Here is a 20,383-nt window from a genome sequence, read left to right as displayed (position 1 = left end):
CACCATCTTTAAGTAGTGTGATAAAGACCAGTGGTTTCCAGTCTGTTAATGTCTTTATAAAGAAACAATAACGCCATAAAAACATGATTTGGTGGTTTGTGCGTCTACTGTTTCTGCCAGCGCTTCTTTCACAACACGGTGTTAATTAGAGTCGCGGCAAACAATTATTACAGATGCCTCTGGTAGATTTATGACATGACAGGTGCTCTCACACAGAGTGACTGAACACAACAGAGCTCAATGATCATTATTAAAACAAAAGTATCACTGTAAATAAGAAAGCTACAGTGATTTCAAGAGGTTTGACAGGGAGTCTTCATAACTCTTAGCTCTTCCTCTAATACAAACTTTAACTTAACCTCTAAAGTACCATAATCAATGCACAGTGATGAGAAGTAACTAAGAACTTCAGTACAATTTTAAATATTTTCATTTTCTGTGACGCCACACAAGGAAATATTTTACTTTTTACTCCACAACATTTATTCGACAGCTTCATTTACTGGGTATTTTGCAGGTTATTTTCATTTATAGCAAATGATGAGCTACTAAAAACATTGCTCATCGAACATTTCTCTTGATTTGATCTGTCATTGTGATTGATTGGAATATTTAAACGTTTTCTCTCTGCGAATCAACCTCGACTTCATAATCTGACTCTCAAAATTCCTTTGTTTCAAGATACAAACACAAATATCTCGAACATACTTTAAACAACTTGGTATAAATTTAAAAAAACATTTGAAATATTCTCACAATACCGCACCGAAAAAAGGTTTTTAGGACTTATAGGAGTTATTGACAGACATCATCATCACATGAAAATGAGCTTCACCTCGACCAACTAAAACAAAAACGCTGCTTACACATTAATGCATCCATGATAATGATTATACATCAATCCTTCTTCAAACTCCATCTACACTCTATAAAAGTGCTCCATTGCAAGTAAATGTTTTAAATTCATAATGTAACTATGTAAAAGAATAAAATAATAATGATAATACAACAAAATTACTTTCAACAACTGAATACATTGTGTGTTTGGAAACGTTGTGATCTGAGCAATAACTTACAATAAAGTTCTGAGTGTTTGAATAATTTTTAACGACTCAGCATGCCTTCGTAAAACTGACATTGGGCCAATGTGAAGACCGGTGACTGGGCTGCAGTCTGACACAGTAAAATACAGCACAGCACCAGCCGCGTCAGCCTGCCAGAGTAATGTGGGGGTTGTGTAAGCGGTCTTACTATCAGTCCAGATCTGCTGTGATATCAGCGGCAGCGGGACATGTGGGAAACCAGTGTCTGTCTGCGGATTGCTGCTGATCCCAGCAGATCCCAAACTGAGATTCACCTCAAACCTGCTGATCTGTTCAGTCCTTAATGCTGTCAAGGTGATATGAGTGCATCAAGGTGAATGAATTCATGTTGTAGCTGACGAATTCATGGTTTGAACCACATGAACCAGTGATAGTATCAAACACTCTAGTGGGTTTTCTGTGATGGATGTCATTATGAACCACCGTCTGCTCATTTGTTTGAGATAGTTTTATATCAATTAGCCATTAAAACTGCAAATGCTACAACTCTGAGTCGTCTTTCATTCGGTGTTGAACATATTAATGCGAGTTGTCGTTACTATGATCCAATAAAATATTCGGTTTTTCCACAATTTGTTCCTTCTGGTTTTAAGGCACCACTTTGATACAGACTGAAATATCTCAATAATTATTGGATGGATCACCATTAACTGTTGTGCAGACATTCATGATCCCCAGAGAATGAAGCCTAATGACGATGACAAGTCTCTGACTTTTCCTGTAGGCTACTGGATGCATTTCAATGAATTTGGCACATTTAGAAGCTGAACGTTATCAATAACACCTTCAAAGAAAGTGAGAAAAAATCCTGGAGCCGTTCTAAAAATGAAAGGGGTCTAATGTGTAAAGACACATCCTCCATTCAAGTTTCGTGGAAATCAGTTTGGTAGTTTTTGTGTAATCCTGCTGACAAACAAACAAACAAACAAACAAACAGGCATGGAGGAAAACATGACCCCCCGGGCGGAGGTCACAAGGATTGTCCCAGATACGGCTGTTTTTTTAAAAAAAAGTGCAGTGGCAGGTAAAATATAATATTTTATATTTCTCTAAAATGAAAAGCAAAAGCAATATTTTAAATAAAATCATATCATTTATTTTACAAATTTGCACAATTATGGAGTAGTGGTGAACACTCGTACAAGTAAACACAGCTAATAATGTGTGTGTAGCCTGACACACTTGTCTCAAACACTCTCTCTCTCTCACACACACACACGCACACACACACACACAGCATCATGTACAGCATACATCTGATGTACACATTAACACAGCCTCATTTATAGCACACATATGTTACAGACACACGTACTTACAAAGCATTTTGCCTCCTTCCTTCAAGTGTAAATCAGATCAGACTTTGTCCATCTTTCCCATTTCACACATTCACAAAGCTCCAATGACTCAGTGTCTTTACTCTTGCAATCAAACAAAAAGAGGTGAAGTGTGAAATGTACACATAAAGGTGGGTGCTGTTCGGTTCTGTCCTCATCACAGATTTGTGTTTGCAGCTGAGGTGAAGTTTGTAGCATCACAGTTCATGAGCTCTGTTGTCGCTGAGAGAGTGAGAGTGAGCTGTACAAACAGGGCTGCTTTCAAACCCTGGATATGTCTTTTAAAGAAGGAAAACATGGCTTATAGCTTTAAAAAATACCTTCTTGTATCGGTTTTGTTTTCCCAATTTCATGGCAGTGATTCATATCTAACCTCAGGGTTTGCAGTGCTGATTTTGGACTTTATAGCATTTTTTTTTTAGAACATTAAACGAACTATACATTTTTCTAAAAGATGGTAATACCTCATAAGGCGCACCATAGCTTGCTAGGTAGTACACTGTTTTCTTTTTTGCTAACAGGTTTTAGCATTTGGCGTTTTTAAGTAGAGAGGAAGTGATATAACTTTACAAACAACTCAAAAAGTATTAGAAAGGCTTTGATTGTCCTCACGCAATTCTTTGTGTGGAGAAATCTCCATGAGTATTTTTTTTTAAAAAAAAAGCATTTTTATAGTTGTTTTGTCCTCGATGAGGGTGGGGGAATTGAAATGTTTCATGGGGGGACAGTAGTGGACGAGAAGGTGAGAGGTAGGATTGCAGATGGGTGAGGAGCGAAGAAGGCAGACAACAATAAAGTGAAATCTAGTGAAAAACATCGAGGAATCTTTAATGTCCTTCTCCTCCTCCGCATTTACCTAACCTCACTTTGACCTGGACTGCAGCTCCCATAGTGCATCTCTCCTCTGTTATTTGTCTTGAGTGACAGGCAGGAAGTCCAATCATCATTTTTTCACCCCTTCTGGTTGTCGTGTTGGGTTAATCAGAATACACAAAGTGGCACCGGAAAGCTGATTCTCTCTCTGTTTTGGCTTAAAAATGTGCTCCACTGAAATGAGTGTTACAGAAACCAGACACAACAAGCAGAGGGATGTGAAAACCACAGAAATCCATGGCACAGGTTGTATTGGAGGCAGATTTCACACCTCCACCTGGCCCTGCGTCAGATGGGCTCTGAGCTGCTGGGCCGCACTGACGATCTTCCTCTGGTGTCCCAGCAGGTTCACCCCGAGATTCTGGACGTCACTGAAGGAGAGAACAGACCAACCGTGGAGTTTAGTTCAACACTTCAGCTTCTTGTGTATGCTACTCCTACTCTGAAGGACAACAGTGATAGGTTTGCATGTGTTAGTCCAAACAAACCTATGGTAGATCAGGCTTTCTACTGATGCTCATACTTGCCCTGTATTTATACCTGTATTTTAATAACCACTTACTTGGTTTTCTGAGGAATGCCAAAATGTGTCTTTCAAAGCTTTCAAAGCTTTTTCGATGGTCACAAATGAACATTACAGCTCAGCTTTTACTCAGTTAGTAAAGGTACAAAAAATGCTTCAAATGACATTGAAGATACATGGAGGTGTTCGGCTGTCATGACAACTGCTTAAGAAAAAGCTCAACCAACCTTGAGCTTAGGTTCCCTTTTGCAAAGTAATATACTTTGAGACCGTTTGCACCAATATGTTCTGTAAACACATTTTCAAATGAACCTGAAACTTGCTTTTAAGAGTAGTTCGTTTTAAAGATGCGATGTGTAAGAATGGGCAACCTGTCGAATTCAAACTCCAAACAAATTGGGTGCACTATATCACCAAGGTAACTGCTAACTGCTGCTCAGTTTCAGAAATAAATAAAAACAGTTTTTCTTTAAACCAGATGTTACAGTAATAACCATCTATACTCACTCCATCGTGAGCTTGCTGACTCTGTCTAACGTGTCCAGTTGTGCCTGATCAAACTCATCCTGATATCTCTCCATCCTCAGCGCCTTCAGCCAATCACTGACTGTTGCCACTGATGATAAGTCTGTGGGGGTGGGGCTGAGCAGCGGCTGAGAGCAGCTTCTGTAATGAAGGAAATGTCAAAAATGAGAGCATGAGAACCCATAAATACACCAGATTGTTCATCACCTGCTGCCTCTGATATGTTTTGCCAGAAGCTGTTGTCTCACCGAGATGGCTCTGCCTTGAGAGAGGCAGGGTGCCTGATGAGCCGATCCAAAGAGGACAGGAGGGAGTCGAAGGCTGGCCGGTCCCCTCGATCAGCCTGCCAGCACTGAAGCATCAGAGAGTGGAGGGCAGGGGGACAGTTGTGTGGGGCAGGGAGGCGATACTGGTCTGCTACTGCCTTCATCACCTGCAGAGAGAGCAGGCGAGACATATAATAATAATAAGTAGTAGTAATAATAATAATATAATTAATAATAAGTAGGTCAGATAGTCTAGCTAGAGGAGTCTTGTGTAAGTGCCTTACGTAAAAAGGTCACAAGTCACTAAGGGCATGTAAGAGTGACGGGGAAAAAATTATGCAAATTCCAGCTGCTTGACATTTTGTCACCACTTAAATGAGTCTGCTAAATAAAGACGAGGGGGAGAGTGATTAAGCAAATTTATTTAAGGAGCTGTCTACAATTTTTGGCACTCTCCTTCAGTTGTCCCGTATTTTAAAGGTATAACATGTAACATTTCTGCATTGAAATGTCTTGTTGTTTTTATTGTTTTGATTGAGAGACCCACAGCGGCAGAGTTACCATTTAAGACCATACACTTTTATTCCACTAGATTTCTAAGGAAAATATTTTATACTTTTTACCTTTGATGATATCAGGATTGTGGCTACTTTACAGAATAAGCCTTTACATGTAAAACACGAGCTATTAACACATGATTCACATCAAAAAATAGCCAGGGGGAAAGATTGGAACGTGTTGAACTCTGAAAAACTTTCATTTTTGTCAAATAATTTTAGCCAAATGCCAATAAGTCAATATTTGTGCATTTGTAATATTTGTACTTAGTTAGAAATTTTTATTTCGTCATTGCCTGTTTGGGCTTTCAACACCACCCCCCCTTTTAAAGGTTAAAACTCATCAAATTTGAGTAGAACTTTCCTTTACACACATGCTGGCTCAACTTGACTCTGTTTGTGTGCTTCTCCATAACTTCAGGGCTACCTGCTTGAAGACATGCCTCTAACTGATGGCACGTTTGTCTTGAGTCAGTGATGTCACTGTTGCACTGTGCCAGATACCAGCCAGTTACTTGTCATCATGGATTTTCAAGCTGTGGTGACAATTTTGCTTGGCAGCGGGATATTTATTACCGCTTGAAACAGGGAGACGGGATGATGAAATGGATCTAGAAGAGGAAGAGGAAACTATCACTCGGCCCTGAATGACCATGAATGTCACCACAACCTGCTTGGAGGCAGTTTGGTGCACTTTTACCCAACTCTGGCGATTGTCTACCTTGAGCACAACTCAGCCCATTTAAAGGGGCTCTATGTAGCAATTTGTTGCAATTTACCTGTATTAATCACTTATTAGTCTATTGTGAGTGGACTGTAGTGTGACATGAAAAATGAGACCTTCCCTGTCTCTCTCTCGGTTGTCTATATAAGCCTGTGGACATTTAATACATATAGTGCAACAATAACACAACACAAATTTTAATTTTGTTAAATACTTCTTAACTCTTGCCTCCAAAATTGTAGCTTCAGTGATATAAATGCAGGACTATTTTCATTATGTGCTGAGCATCTTCATTCAACAGCTGACAGAAAATGAGGGGATTGAAAGACAGTGATCAACATGCAATAAAGGTGTCTGGTGGGATGCAAACACTGGACAATGCGGTTTATGGCCAGGCATTAACCCCCTGGGCACCATTGACCTCAGGACCTATACTTTTAATGGCATATTATTACACTGTTGTAGCTAACCTGGTACTTAAGCTGAGGATTTGAGTGCATTTACATGAATAATTGATCTTGACTTCCTGTGCTCAGTGACATTCTGCTACATACTCACTTCCTGATTGCTCATGTCCCAGTATGGACGCTCTCCATATGACATTACTTCCCACATAAGTATGCCGAAGCTCCAGACATCACTGGCTGAGCTGAACTTGCGATGCTGAAAGGCTTCTGGTGCGGTCCACCTCACAGGAATCTTGCTGCCCTGATGAAGGAAGACGGTGAATCAGTGTAATGTTACAAAACCAGAAGCGTATAAAAACCGCAGAGGCCCAGTTTATCAATACGTACCAGTGAGGCAGTGTATGTAGGTATGTTGTGGTCCAGGCCCCTCATGAGTCGGGATAGGCCAAAGTCGGACACTTTGCAGACCAGGTTGGAGTTGACCAACACGTTCCTAGCTGCCAGGTCCCTGTGGACAAAGTTTCTCTCAGCGAGGTAACGCATCCCTGCACCGATTCCTCTGAGCATCCCAACCAGCTGGAGGACGCTGAACTGGCCCTCGTTCTCCTGAAAGAATGAGGAGGGTAGGAAACAGGAAAGGAGGAGATTCTTTGGTTTATAGTGAAGTGAAACATGTGTGAAGTCACTGTTAACAGCGTGTCTTTGTCTCACCCTGAGGAAGGCGTCTAGAGGCCCGTTCTCCATGAACTCAGTGATGATCCTCTCTGGGGGGGTACGAGTGATCACGCCCTCCAACTTCAGTACGTTGGGGTGGTCAAACTGTCCCAGGACGCCTGCCTCACTGAGGAACATCCCCCTCTCTCTGTCGGACGCCCCCCAGCGTAAAGTCTTCACCGCTACCAGCACCTCCCTGCGACCCATTGGACGGTAGCGGCCCCGGGAGACCTCCCCAAACTGGGCTGGAGTAGAGAGGAGGTGGATCAGATATTATACTGTGTTGATACTTGATAGGTATCACAAAAAGATTTAAAAGAAACGAGAATGTCAGACCTACCTGCACCAATCACCTCCTCGATCTTGAGATGAGTGGGATCTATTTCACGGGCAAACTCTTTGACAGCCTCACTGGGGTCCTCGTAAGTGGATGGGTCCACATAATACTTAACGCCACCTGAAATTAAAAGGCACTTCTAAGCACCAAGTCCTGACTTTCATCCTCTTACTTCCAACATTTTAACACATTTATGATCATGAGACTGAGCAGAGGATGGTCTTGTAAAGCACAGCAGAGAGAAATTATATTATATTATACAGATATACAGATGCAGTACTGTATTTCGAAGAATAAATATAAGTTTATAACACGTGGAAAGTTGAAATTAAATTCTGTCCCCTTCATTCAGACACACGTTGAGCAATTGTCTACTTTCTTAAGTGAAATAAAACCCTGAAAACCTAATAAAGCCTTTGTTTCCATGTTATCTATAAACACATTCAATTAAATGAAACAAATGAAAACCAAACGTTGTTCGTCACAGATCTCAATTATGCACTGTGCCTATAATATGTTGCCCTTTTGTACAAAGCAAATTTCTCACTTAAAAATAAATAAAAAATCCGACTAAACTGAATTTTAATTCAATTACACTAAATGAACAACACAAATACTCACCTCGGTTACTGATGTACCTCTGGAGTCTGTCGCTGTACGGACTCTCCCTCCTCTTACTGTCAAGTAGAAGCAAACAAAATATGTGAATGTGAAAAAAAATAAATAAATAAAAATCAGATGTCTGACTGTGTGAACAGATCTTCAACTTACCTCCGAAATACCACCACAACCACAATCGCTGCCACCACCAGGAGAAATGCTGCTCCGCCCATCACTGACCCAACCAGCAGAGGAAGTCGGTTCTGGATCTGCTGTGAATGTTCCTCTGTGGGAGAGAAAGTGAGGAAACATCAGCTGTTGAAACTAATTACAAACACTGCTGATACTGTAACTGCTTAGCTTTCTCATGAGTGCACTTTATTTTCACCAACAGTAGAATATGGATTAAACGTTGCACTCAGCTCCGCAATAGCCACAGTTAGAAGTGTAATCTCTTCTCTTGTAAGGCAATTTTCAAGGACCCATTGAAAGTAGAATTGACATCGAGTATATTATCCTGATGAAATAAAGTACTTAAACCACTTTAGAGAGCATCCTTGAAAAAGAAAGAGTTAGTTTGAATGTACATAAAAAGGTGGGAAACCTTAGTTCTTCTTCAGCGACCATTTGAAACCCAGTAGAGTCGTCTTTAAAAAAAGCTACTTTTACTTCAACCTTCTAAAATCTAAGTCAGGTTCTACTTCTGTAGTATACAATATATTATGAGTAACTAGTTACTATTATATAGTCCAGTTTACTGGTAATAAAGTAAAACCGGTGTTGTACCCGCAGGCAGCGTGGTGAAGTAGATGGTGTTGCTGTAGGGCCCGAAGCCGCGTTCATTTCGAGCTCTGATCTGGAAGGCATAGATGGATCCGGGAAGCAGAGAGTTGACGGTCACTGTGTTGGTCTCACTGTACACACTCGCTGCACTGTCCACATCTGAACCCTGAAGGACGCAGAAAAACGACATTTTGTGGTGATGTTTGTTACGAGTCAGTTTGGGTGATTGTGCAGCATGTGTGTGATTATTCACCGAGTGTACCTTGTCATAGTATCTAAGCTGGTACTCCAGGATGTCTCCGTTGGGCCGGTCCGGCTGAGGCCATGAGAGAGTGATGGAGTCTGGGGCTCGGCTCAGCTGGTGCATCATGGGAACTGTGCTGGGAACTGTGGGAGACAGTCTCAATTTAATACTGATGCCTCTATCTGACCTACATAAGCAAACCAGACCATCAGCGAGAAGAAAAGCTATTTCCGAATAGTAATTATAGTCTTAATGCCTGTCCGCCGGTCAGATTCAAAGTTATCTGGGTTGGATAAGTTGTAAAATTATTTTTGTGCCGAGGATGACTTGAGGAGTCTTACTCAGTAGTGTGGTGGTACAGCACTAAAATAAAATGTACTTTGTTTAACTTTTCTTCGTAGGAATCGCCAGAATCTACAAAACATTTTAAGTAAGTAAGTAAAAGTACTTGTAATGCAAAAAACAGTTCATCTCTGTGTTTTACTAACACTGCTGCCTAAATGTGAATGGTGCATTTTACTACTGTAAATGCTTGAGCTCTTTTTATTTACTTCATATACATTTGGCAGTGATGGAATGTAACTATGTACATTTACAAGTACTGTACTTAAGTACAATTTTGAGGTACATTGCAGATTATATGCTGCATCAAAGCCATAGCAGCACATTTAAAATCGATTTATTGTAGACGCTGGTCTATGTCTGCTTATTGATGGTTTTTATGTCTAAAGTTAAAGTGTTATAATGTGTTTGATTCCCCAAAAGCCTAACCAGGGACAAGAACTGCCATAGCTAGAAGTTATATATACATTGCATTGGCTGCATTTCACTTAAATGTATTGTCCCTGTCAAAAAACAGGTAAAAACTAGAATAAAATATTGGAGATTGTCTTTTCCACTTAAACCAAGTGTTTATTTATCTTACTCTATCTCAGATTTGTATTTAATCTTCTTAATTACTTCCATCAGTGGAGAGCAGATCTATGAGCTGGACTGAAGTTTCCCTTGAGAGAAGTGATTGGCTGATTGATTAACCTCCCTCTAAAAGCCCCATTGTCCCACAACAATAAAACAGAAGAAGTGCTGAAGTGATGGTGAACACAAGGGGGCAGTGTTATAGAATATTTAGTAGAGCATGAAAGTGGAAGAGGCGTTTTTATGGAGCACCAAGTGGGATCTAGTTACAGTCACTGTGCTGGCTGGCCAGACCCGTTAAAGGGAACTTTCCAGCATTCCGTTCATTTAATCAATAACCTCCAAGAGCAAACACAAGAAGGTTTCAGATTATTGAAGTCCATGAAGAGAGTTCTAATCAGTCTTGATCAGTTTCTTGGAAAATTGTATAATGGTGTACTTTGTCTGCACAACACCCCATGCCCCTCTCCTCTCCCCACTCGTCTACTTTCATCTCTCGTTTGGTCTGTCTTTTTGTCTTCCCATCTCTCATTTGTCCCTTTATTTCTCCACAGTGACCATAATGGGATCTGACAGGATATTGTAACCTCGAGCAACCTCCTGTCCAGAGAGCGGGAGCAGAAAAGATGGAGGAGAGAGAGAGGAAAAGAGGGGGCGAGAAACCCCAGACATACAACACACAAACACACACACACACACACACACACACACACACACACACACACACACACACACACACACACACACACACACACACAGTATCTACACAAACATCATCAGAGCATCTCTTCTCTTTCATCTCATCCCTTTCATCCTCTCCGTCCCACACTCACCTGACTGGCTCGTGGTGAAATTGATGCTTGTGTATCGGGCTGGAAAAGGACTCAAAGCTGACACCTCATTCATGGCTTGCACCTGTCAATAAGAAGAACACACCGACGTGACATTTGAAGCTTTTTTCTATTAACTCTTATGACATGCTTGTGCATTTGAAAAACAAAGCATGACACTTGCAGCTGTGTCGTTCAGTCAACAAACACCCATAAATGGGAAGTAGCTGCCTATTATGAATAAGAAATGAGCTATGATTTAGTTGAGCTACCAGGAGCTAAATAATAAATGTTACTGTGTATTTGCTGATGTGGAGCTCATGGAATTATATGGCACAGAGGACCCGCCTCCTCTGTGAAACGTTTCATCATTCATAAAAATCACTTAAAAATAACTTCCAACTGGCAGAACCACAACCAACTCATTGACAATTTTTAGATTATTTACAAGGTGATAATGAAGAGGGTTTTGTGCCTTCAAGAGACAGTTTTTTCACAGTACCTGTATAAGATAAGTGACTCTGGTCAGCAGGTTGTTGAGGGTGACCTTGGTTTGTTTCAGGTTTGTCTGGGAGGGGCTGAAGGTGACGCCCTCCCCACACCAGGAGCACGATGCCGGGTTGGTGATGGTGGCTGAGGGGCAGATGCGACACACCACTCCGTACCACACCTCGCTGCGGCCTCCCATGTCCACTGGAGGGCGCCACCTTAAGGAAACTCCGCCGTCGCCGCTTTCATACTCCCAGGTCAGAGAGACCGGAGAAGAGGGAGGAGCTTCGGAGGAAACGGGGAGATAGAGAGAACGGGAGGGGTGTGACATACATAATGTAAGAGGGAGACACTTTGATGGAAGCATCTGCTGAAAAGTTTAAGATATGAAAGAAGCTTCATGCTGGCAAACACATTTAAACGTGAAGTAATGGAAGGAAAGTTTGGCAGTGACACAGTTTAAACTAAGTGAGCAGAGAAACTAAATACTTAACAGTTCTTTTCTGCTGCTGCAATTAAATGTCCATTATATTGTGCTAAAATAGGATGGTTTCTGGTCAGTGACTCTATCTCCGTTCTCACAGTCTGAGTAAATGACAAATGGCCAGAGAGGCCCCTTGAACGCCTCCCAGAGAGCCTGGCGTAAACAAACAAACCAACAAAGCTCACTTGTGCAGGCAGAAGAGTTGGCATCACTGGCTGACCGATAAAAGCTGCTGCGACATTCACACACACTCGATCCCTCCTGGCTGGTTCGGCTGTTGGAGGGACACACTGAGCAGGGAACAGAGCCTGAGACGGACTTGAAGTAGCCCACTGGACAAGCTGCAGAGAGAGACGAAAAGATGACAGAACATGAAGATAGAAAGTGATCATAGTCTTCATTCTGAGTGTCCATTACTGTGCCACGTAGGAGTCTGCAGTGTTTCAAGGCTGTATGACACTATCTCTCTTCATCCAAGCAAAAAGAGCCAGTCTGAAATGAGAGTCTAAGGATAGAGTAGAAGGAAATTGATTTTTTTGTAAAAACATCTCACTAAAGTAAAATTCAGTATCAGTATTAGTATCAGCATGAGAGCTCGACAGTTAATTTTTTACCTTGGAAACAGCAGTTGACAAAACAACCCTAAGTTAAGGTTCACTTACGCACTTCTCCTGAATTTCTTTAACCATATCATCTGGTCTTCATTAGCAGATGGAGTTTGTTCAGTTGTCATGGAAGTGAACATGTAGATAATGGAAAGTTTGAGGATCTACAGTTTCGTGACATCCTGATCTCGAGCTTGAGAACAAGCGAAAGTGAACCTTGAGATAAGATTGTGTTGGCAACGATTATGTTGGGTTTATTATCTCAAATAAATGGTGTGTTAAGAAGAAAAGATACAGTATTAAAGAGGAGTAAAATACATTTAGGGTCAATAAATAAAATATTTTCCAAACCCTGATTAATTTTATAGTAATATTCCACACAAAATACCTTTCAAATCTCAGCTGAGCAGAGGAACGTCTGTGACCTGGCAGTAGCTCGTGAAATACACAGCATATGTGCATCTAATTTGTTCGTTTTTATTGTTTTGGTCTGTTGAGAGGACAAAGTCAAACACCAGAAACTATTTTGGGGTAAAGCATCAATTTCAGCTCGGCTTGTGGTTCCCTCTGAGTCAAAAGTTCATCTGAGACCAGGCAGGCCGTTGTTTGTTGTCGGCTTTGTCCTGCACAGTCATTTACTTCTGTTTACGGAGGAAGTGGCCTGCGCTAGCAGAGCGCAGCAAAACCATCAGTCACACACACACACAGTTCAAAATGTCAGAAAATGGCCACACTGACCCTATATCAGTGTTTCAGAGGAATAGTTTGACATTTTGGGAAATAGATTTATTTGCCTTCTTGCAGGCAGTAAGATTAGTGTTACTCTTGTGCTGTAAGGTAAAACAGCAAGCTGGAGGCAAACTGAAACAGGGAAACAGCTAGTATAGGTACTATGTGTCATCTTTCTACTTTGGTTATTGAACGGACTGAACAAACTAGCTAAAAGTTTTAATTAGTTAGCTTAAGGGGTGAATGTGGGCAGATTTTGCCAGCTTTAGACAGAGCCAGGTTAGCTGTTTCCCCAGTTTCAAGTCTCTCTGCTGAGTTTAAACTAAACAGCTGCTAATTTTAGCTTTACATTTACGTACAGACAGGAGAATGAAATCTAACTGATTTGTCCAACTACTTGTCTGAATCAGTATCATAATTAGCATGAAGTTCATTCTTGACCTTGGGAACAGTATGGACGACAAATAATGTCAGCTTCAATATCCACTTAGCAGCTAGCCTTTCCTGAGCTTTCAACTGCATTATCAGCAAATGGAGCTAGCTCGGACAAAGGATGTGTTAATAGCTCACAACAAGCAGTAAGTGGACCTTTGAGTTAAGCTGAAGTGTTACATATTGTTGCTGTCCTGTTAAAACTATATCTCCAAAATGTCACCTGTTCCTGAGCCAAGAAATGCTGTTTTTAGGCATTGTGACAATGCATTTTTTAGATAATCCAACAGGTTTTAAATATTGATTCAGCACAAAGCAAAAGTTCTTTTCTGGTGGAGAGTTTGCGGTGAGTTAATTTACCCAGCTGCTGGCTTCAGCTTTACATTTAATTTTGTCAGCCCACAAGGGAAACTTTAGTCCTCAACTTTTTCTTTTCACAAAATTTAAATTTCACTGTGCAGCAACAAAATGTGTAATTACTCCCTAATGAGGCAGGGAATGGAGCAGAGACTCATAAAGTGATCTTAGTGATATTACAATACCTTAATAATGAATGTGCGATTATCCTAAAATCAGGTAAAAATCGAGGCATGCATATATTTCTCTCTCTCGCTCTCCCTCTCACGCAGACACACTCACACACATTGGAAATACCATTTGAACCTGCAGGCCGTTATCCTGTTTTACGGTGGAAAATCTGTGAAATGTGCCAATTGTTAATGTCAACAGCAGGACAGCTGAGCACCGAGGTCAAAGTAACGCACACTTCACTCCATGCTGCTGCATGCCAGAGCCTCGAGTGCTCATCCTGAGCAGGACTATGAGAACATTGAGAGTACTGCCTCCAGGTTGGTCTGCTGCCATTTTCACACTGTGTGTGTGTGTGTGTGTGTGTCTCAATGCCTAAAGTAGTGTCAAATAAAGGTTGCATCGTTCAAAAAGAGGTCTTTCTGTCTGTAGGCTTAATCCAGAGTGTGTGTATATTCTGATACGGTGAGGCTTTCTTGTATCTCTCAGTGTGTAAATGGCACACCTGATAACATCTGGCCCAGCAGTTTAAAAGAAGGATCCTCTCATATGTTTTTAAACAGAGTAAACACACCCTCAGAGTCAGAGGATGAGGGAGGATGTGTGTGTGTGTGTGTGTGTGTGTGTGTGTGTGTGTGTGTGTGTGTGTGTGTGCTCTTTATGGTCAGTGGGAGTGAACCCCTCACCTTATTTATATAACCTTGTCAGGAACATGTGACATATCTCAAATCTGACATGCTGTGTATGTGTGTGTGGATGCATGTGTGTATACTAGACGGTGTTGCGGCAGCGTGGGAGTGGAAGATAAGAAGGTAAGAAGTGAAAGAATAAACAGATAAAAGGCTTTCTGTGTTCTCACTTGTCTCTGAGAGCTGACTTTGCTTTCAAACAGGTGTGAAGAGGGAAAAAATGGAGGTAAGAGAGAAGTAAAAGGATGTTGAGAGATCGCAGAGGGAGAATACACTCGGAAAAAAGGGGGAAGAAGTGAACATGGAGACGGATGGCCCGAGACAGTTGTAAGGATGAAGAGCAGGGTGGGTGAAAAACGAGGAAGCAGAGGATGAAGAAGGGGAGAGAAATACGCTCCTTCCTCTATCTTTTATGTCCCGGCTGCACATTACCAGACGTGTTCTCTTACAGCTCTGACACGAAACACGACTTTGCTACAAAGCCTCTCATCGCCATTACGAGCTCCGGAGACAACTCAACTGTGCCCACTCCTCCCTCCCTCCCTCCCTCCTCCTCCTCTCATCCTCTCATCCTCATCCACCTTATTACAGCAGCCAATGAGAATGCAAGCCCTCTGCCCTCTCGCTTGATCTGCAACCCCCTCCCCCCGGCGACATCCATCCACCCATATTTCACTCATCTCTCAGCTATAAAGTAGACAGTCCATGGCCGTTATGAACAGACACACATGTCTTTACATCAGTGTGCTTGAGGAAGTAAGGAGGGATGAAGGAGGAGAAGTGAAGAACAGAGGAGTTACAGTGAAAAATCCACAAACTAACAAACAGATGTGGATATTGTGGTGTATTACAGGAAATAAAATGAATTAAATGCATTTTCAAATGTCTTATTTTCTTATTATCTTCTTAATAATCTTATCGTAATACATTCATATGTCAATCATTGAGTAAAAAAATCTGCAAGTGGAACAAGTGAAATATGTTAATAAACAAATCACATTTATCTCTCAATTTGGTAATTCATTGTTATTTTATTATTGTTATTTATTTTATTATAGCAAAAATGCCAAAAAAAAAAAAACCCTCCCAGCTTCTCAAATTTATTATTTATTTCTGTTTTTCTCTGTTTTTATATCAACGAAAACTAAATGTCTTTGGGTCTTTGGACTGTTGGTCCAAAGAAAAGCATTTTCACTTTTTTAATTTAAAAATTAATTGACTAAATGATGAATTGGTTAATATAATAAAAGAAATATTATTCTTGTAATGAAACATTGTAGCTCTGCTCAAATTGTGAAAAAAACATGCATGTGTAAAACATGATTTATAAATAACTAATAGAGGTTTTAGTCATGACCTGGCAATTTAAGAGAAAGGAAATAAAAAATAGAAACAATGAATACAGAATATATATATATATATATATATATACATGAAATCTTCACCCAAAGAAGTGAAAATTGTAAACTAAATATCTTTGGCTTTTTGAAAAAACAAAAAACAAAACATATTTTAAGCATTTTTCACTTTTTAAAAAAGCATTTTTCAAGACTTCACTAAATGATTAACTGGTTAATAATAATTATATATTTAAAAAAATCATCATTCTTGTAATCAGATGTTGTAGCTTTGCTCAAATGACATGCATGTGCCAAAATAATTGATCAAAATCGGATTTCCCAGTTTAAAGGGGATGTATGTAGTTTTGGAGAAGAAATTCAAACTCAGAAAAATATATAATATATAAAATATATCTATAAATAGACAGAACACAAGATAGATAGATAGATAGATAGATAGATAGATAGATAGATAGATAGATAGATAGATAGATAGATAGATAGATAGATAGATAGATAGATAGAATTGAAAACTACATTTAATTTCCGAAGAGCTAAACAGAAATAGAAACAAAGACATCATCAGTGAGTAATATGACGTTAACATAATATGTTGGTATGTAGATCGCTGACCCACTTTCTCTCCTTTTCTCTTCCTCTCCATGTTTCATGCACTCATTCCCTCTTTTGGCTCCCAGCATAATCTCTCTCTCTCTCTCTCTCTCAGACACACACAAAAACACACACAAACACACACAAACACACACATAAGCTCAGTCACAGATGCGACCACACAACAGGAGAGATGGGTACACAGGGTTCCAACTGTAAATGCCTTGCTCTCTCTCTCCGTCTCTCCATCCTTCATTCTCTCTACGTTAAGGCACTGAATCATATTTTCTCTAATATTCAGTCCATTTCCATACATGCTCCAACAACACAAAGCCTTATGTGAAAGCAAGTAATCCTTTGTTGGATTTTCTCATATAAACAAGCAGCTTTGGACAGACCATAAACTACACTGTAGCAGAAAATGGAAGGCGGGCTTTATTTAAACATAACAATTGTCTCTTCTGCGCAATATTAAATTACACAGCAAGTTTTAAACAAATCTTACTTACTTAGCCCACACGTGTCAAAATACTGCGAGTTCACATCAGTCAAATGAGGCAGCTTTTCGGCCATCAAAGTCTTCGTAAGGCCGAGGCTTCTCAGTGAAAGGAAAACTATGTGGACAAAAATTACATCTCCACTTCCAATAACAAGATTACATAATGCAAATTGTGTGTAATTGTAAGTGTAAGTGGAGCTGTAATTTTATGTGATTATATAGTCCGTTTGCTTGACTATACCTCATTAAACCTTTTTCAATTGCAGACTTTTCCCTTTATTCGCTGCATTAGTCCACGTGCTCAATGGGGTTTGATGAGCACATTATTCACTTTTTCATTAAAAAAAAAAATAAAAAAATCTTATTTTATCATCTGTTTAGGGATTGCAAGGACATGAGAGGGAGTTTTCATTTAGCAAATTAAAAAACAATTACATTTGTTACAACCACAAATTAGAGGCGAGTCTGCAATAACTCATTTTCTGGCCAATTGGGTGCACTGAAAGAAAAGGCTATGAACACAACACTGACATATTGTCCCATTTAAAAGGAGACCTATTATGCTTTTTGTTTTTGTGTGTTTTATAGGTTGTTGTGCATGTAAAAGGTTTTGAAAGTTAAAAGTAGTCTCGCCTTTAATTCTGTGACTTCATGACATCACACTACATCATGGAGTCACACACATCTAGCAGCCAGTTTGGCACATAAGAATTAATTTAGCACAGCTGCTCTGTTGTTGTTAGCGGCACTGGCTCTGGTGTGCATTAAAGCAGTTGGCTAGTTAGTAAACAAGTGCTTATTTACACATCCAGCTGTTACATAGAAGCATTATTATTATTTGAAATCGTGTGTCCTGGTGAATACAAGTCGAATCAATCTCTTGTAGCTTTGTTTTTTGGCCTCCTGGGGGAAATATATCATTTTGTTGCTGCAACATCCACTACTACATTCCCAAGCTCGTCTTTAACCATGTCTGTCAGCTGTTTGGTGCTGACAAGGTAAAGTACAGTGATTCTCTAGAGCTTTTTCACTGACGATGACGCCACGAGAGCGGTGAGAGTCATTCAAAACAGTAAAGTTGTGGTTTGGACAGCTAAACAATTTGATGCATTGTTATAATACAAAATAGGCAAAAAGAATAGACATTAATAGAAAGGAAAAGAGTATTTCTCCACAGGAATAATATTCTAAAACACATCATATAGAAATATAAAATAACAAACAACATGAAGTGTTACATTGTGTTGGCTAGTTAAGCCTGAAGCACTTGGGGAGGTTGTTACTCATGACTTCAGTATTTCTATAATCCTGGCTACACTGCCCTGGATTCAAAAACATCTATACTTAAATAAGCTGGATTTAAAAACAGTCAATAGCCATCTGATCATTACACTACTTGCTCTGATGATCCAACACGCTCAATAGATTTGAAGACACAGACTAACGATGTGATGAATTTGTGTGTGTTCAGCTTCATTTGTCATCATCACCTGTCCAGCCCACAGTCAATACGACTGTATGTATATCTCATCGATCGTTCCACTCGGTTGTGTTGTGCCTAAAGCTTGACCTTTATTAATAGACTGGAAAAGCAACTGAATGTCAACAAGTGCCAATGAGCTTCCAGTTGACATATCATGGTTGTGGTAAAAAAGCACATCTGGAATGAAAAAGACCCGCCCTACTGTCTGCTCTGAGAAAGATATCCATGCTTTCTGGTGAGAAATGTCTTTTTGGGGCCAGAGTACAGTCACCCATCACCATCAAAATAATATCACACTTGTACTTTAAGTTCCTCCCCTGGCCAAATGCTCCTGTGGGAAGCAACTACCACAACATGCTTCAGGATAGTTAATGGACGTGTCTGTGCAAAGAGTGAGCGCTGTGGGCGACAAATCAGGACAATCTGACATGTTGAATATTTCACTGTCAGTTGGCATGCCACAGAAAATACCAACACAGTTCCAGATGAACTCAAAGGCCATTTGAACATTCGGTGCTAATCCTTGTCCCAAATCCTCGACAGTGGCTTAAATATACAGGAAGCATCCAAACAGAGAAAGGAGCTTGTCTGATGACGTACAGACAGCTCGGACCGAATCGGGGAGCCCAAAACTAAAGGAATGTTTCATGTTTGGCTGAACAGGTGTAATTGTGTCTCATGCTCAGTTGTGTTTCCGCCTGTGCTCTCTGCCTCTCCATCTCCCTCGTGGGATTCAAATGTCAAAGGAGGAAAATGTCCGTCTGTTGTTTGGTAGCAAGAGTAAAACAACAGCAGACGGCTGCTGCTCGTCGTCCCTCTCTGTCCTTTTATCTCAAACTCTGCTTTGAATGTCAAATATAGTCACGCAGAAGCCAGATGTGCTTTTAAACTTGCTCTTGATAAACAGCTTTGTAAATAATTGAGGAATGATCTTTTAATGTGTGTCTGCCAAGATGCCGACAGTGATTTTGTGAGTGTTTGATGTTTCAGTTTAATTCATCAACAGTCCAAATGGTTGAGTGTTGCTTGGGTGAGTCTGAGTTATCAGAATAATCAGGCGTCGCAGATGTAGAAGATTAACAGGCGACTGTAAAGTTTTCACAGTAGTCACTCTCAAGTGCTGTTGTCATTTCTAGTGATTCATTATCATTTCAAACAGATTTTATTTTATGATCTTACACTGGCTGAGGAAATGTACGTAAAACAATACATTAAAGTTCTTTGACACTTTTTAAAGGCTCTAAAACCTTCTGTCTCAATCAGCTTCTCACGGTGAGCGATGAAGAAATGTCTGTATTGTTCTTTCTCTGCTCTCTTCACTGGTTTAATAGGGCTTCATTCAAAAAGCACACTGCCAAGTATTTCCATGTAACAATCAGAATTTGGCTAAATTTGAATAGAAATCTAATGATGGTTAAAAGGTCGTTTTGCTTGTTACCAGGATGTTTTTCAATCACACCCACACAGTCCTGACAAGGCAGAGAAGTTGAGATCTACGAGTGTTAAATTCTAAACTAAAATGGCACTCAGTAGAGCGCATACCTCTGCCAAGGCTCAACAGTCCCCTTTTACACTCACTCATAGATGCCAGCCACCTCAATGCACCTGATCAATTTCCATGCACAATTCCCTTAGAAATTAACAAAAAATGCCAAAGCCCTGTCTTGCAATGTTAAAGAAAGCGAGATACTAAAATCCTGAATCTGTCCCTTTATCCAGATCTGCACTAAAATTTAATCGGGTCTATTCTGGGCT

At 40.2% G+C, this 20,383-nt stretch overlaps 1 protein-coding gene across 1 annotated transcript in view; it reads right to left on the bottom strand.

The window, feature by feature from the left end:
* Positions 1-3,386: 3,386 nt before the first annotated feature.
* Positions 3,387-20,383, bottom strand: part of ephb6 (eph receptor B6) — a 44,632-nt gene continuing 27,635 nt past the window's right edge. Inside the window, exons 6-19 of the mRNA XM_073485331.1 lie at positions 11,897-12,052; positions 11,241-11,512; positions 10,742-10,823; positions 9,012-9,136; positions 8,753-8,915; positions 8,138-8,252; positions 7,988-8,043; positions 7,370-7,486; positions 7,027-7,274; positions 6,703-6,921; positions 6,467-6,616; positions 4,610-4,794; positions 4,344-4,502; positions 3,387-3,684 (exon numbers count right to left, since the gene is read on the bottom strand). Coding sequence (XP_073341432.1) covers positions 3,579-3,684; positions 4,344-4,502; positions 4,610-4,794; positions 6,467-6,616; positions 6,703-6,921; positions 7,027-7,274; positions 7,370-7,486; positions 7,988-8,043; positions 8,138-8,252; positions 8,753-8,915; positions 9,012-9,136; positions 10,742-10,823; positions 11,241-11,512; positions 11,897-12,052 — 2,153 coding nt within the window. The 3' untranslated portion in view covers positions 3,387-3,578. The remainder of the gene's footprint in view (positions 3,685-4,343; positions 4,503-4,609; positions 4,795-6,466; positions 6,617-6,702; positions 6,922-7,026; positions 7,275-7,369; positions 7,487-7,987; positions 8,044-8,137; positions 8,253-8,752; positions 8,916-9,011; positions 9,137-10,741; positions 10,824-11,240; positions 11,513-11,896; positions 12,053-20,383) is intronic.

Source organism: Pagrus major, chromosome 17 (genome assembly GCF_040436345.1).
Source record: "Pagrus major chromosome 17, Pma_NU_1.0".
NCBI lineage: Eukaryota > Metazoa > Chordata > Actinopteri > Spariformes > Sparidae > Pagrus > Pagrus major.
Note: the sequence above shows the minus strand (reverse complement) of the source record. Positions and strands in the feature narration are given on the sequence as shown.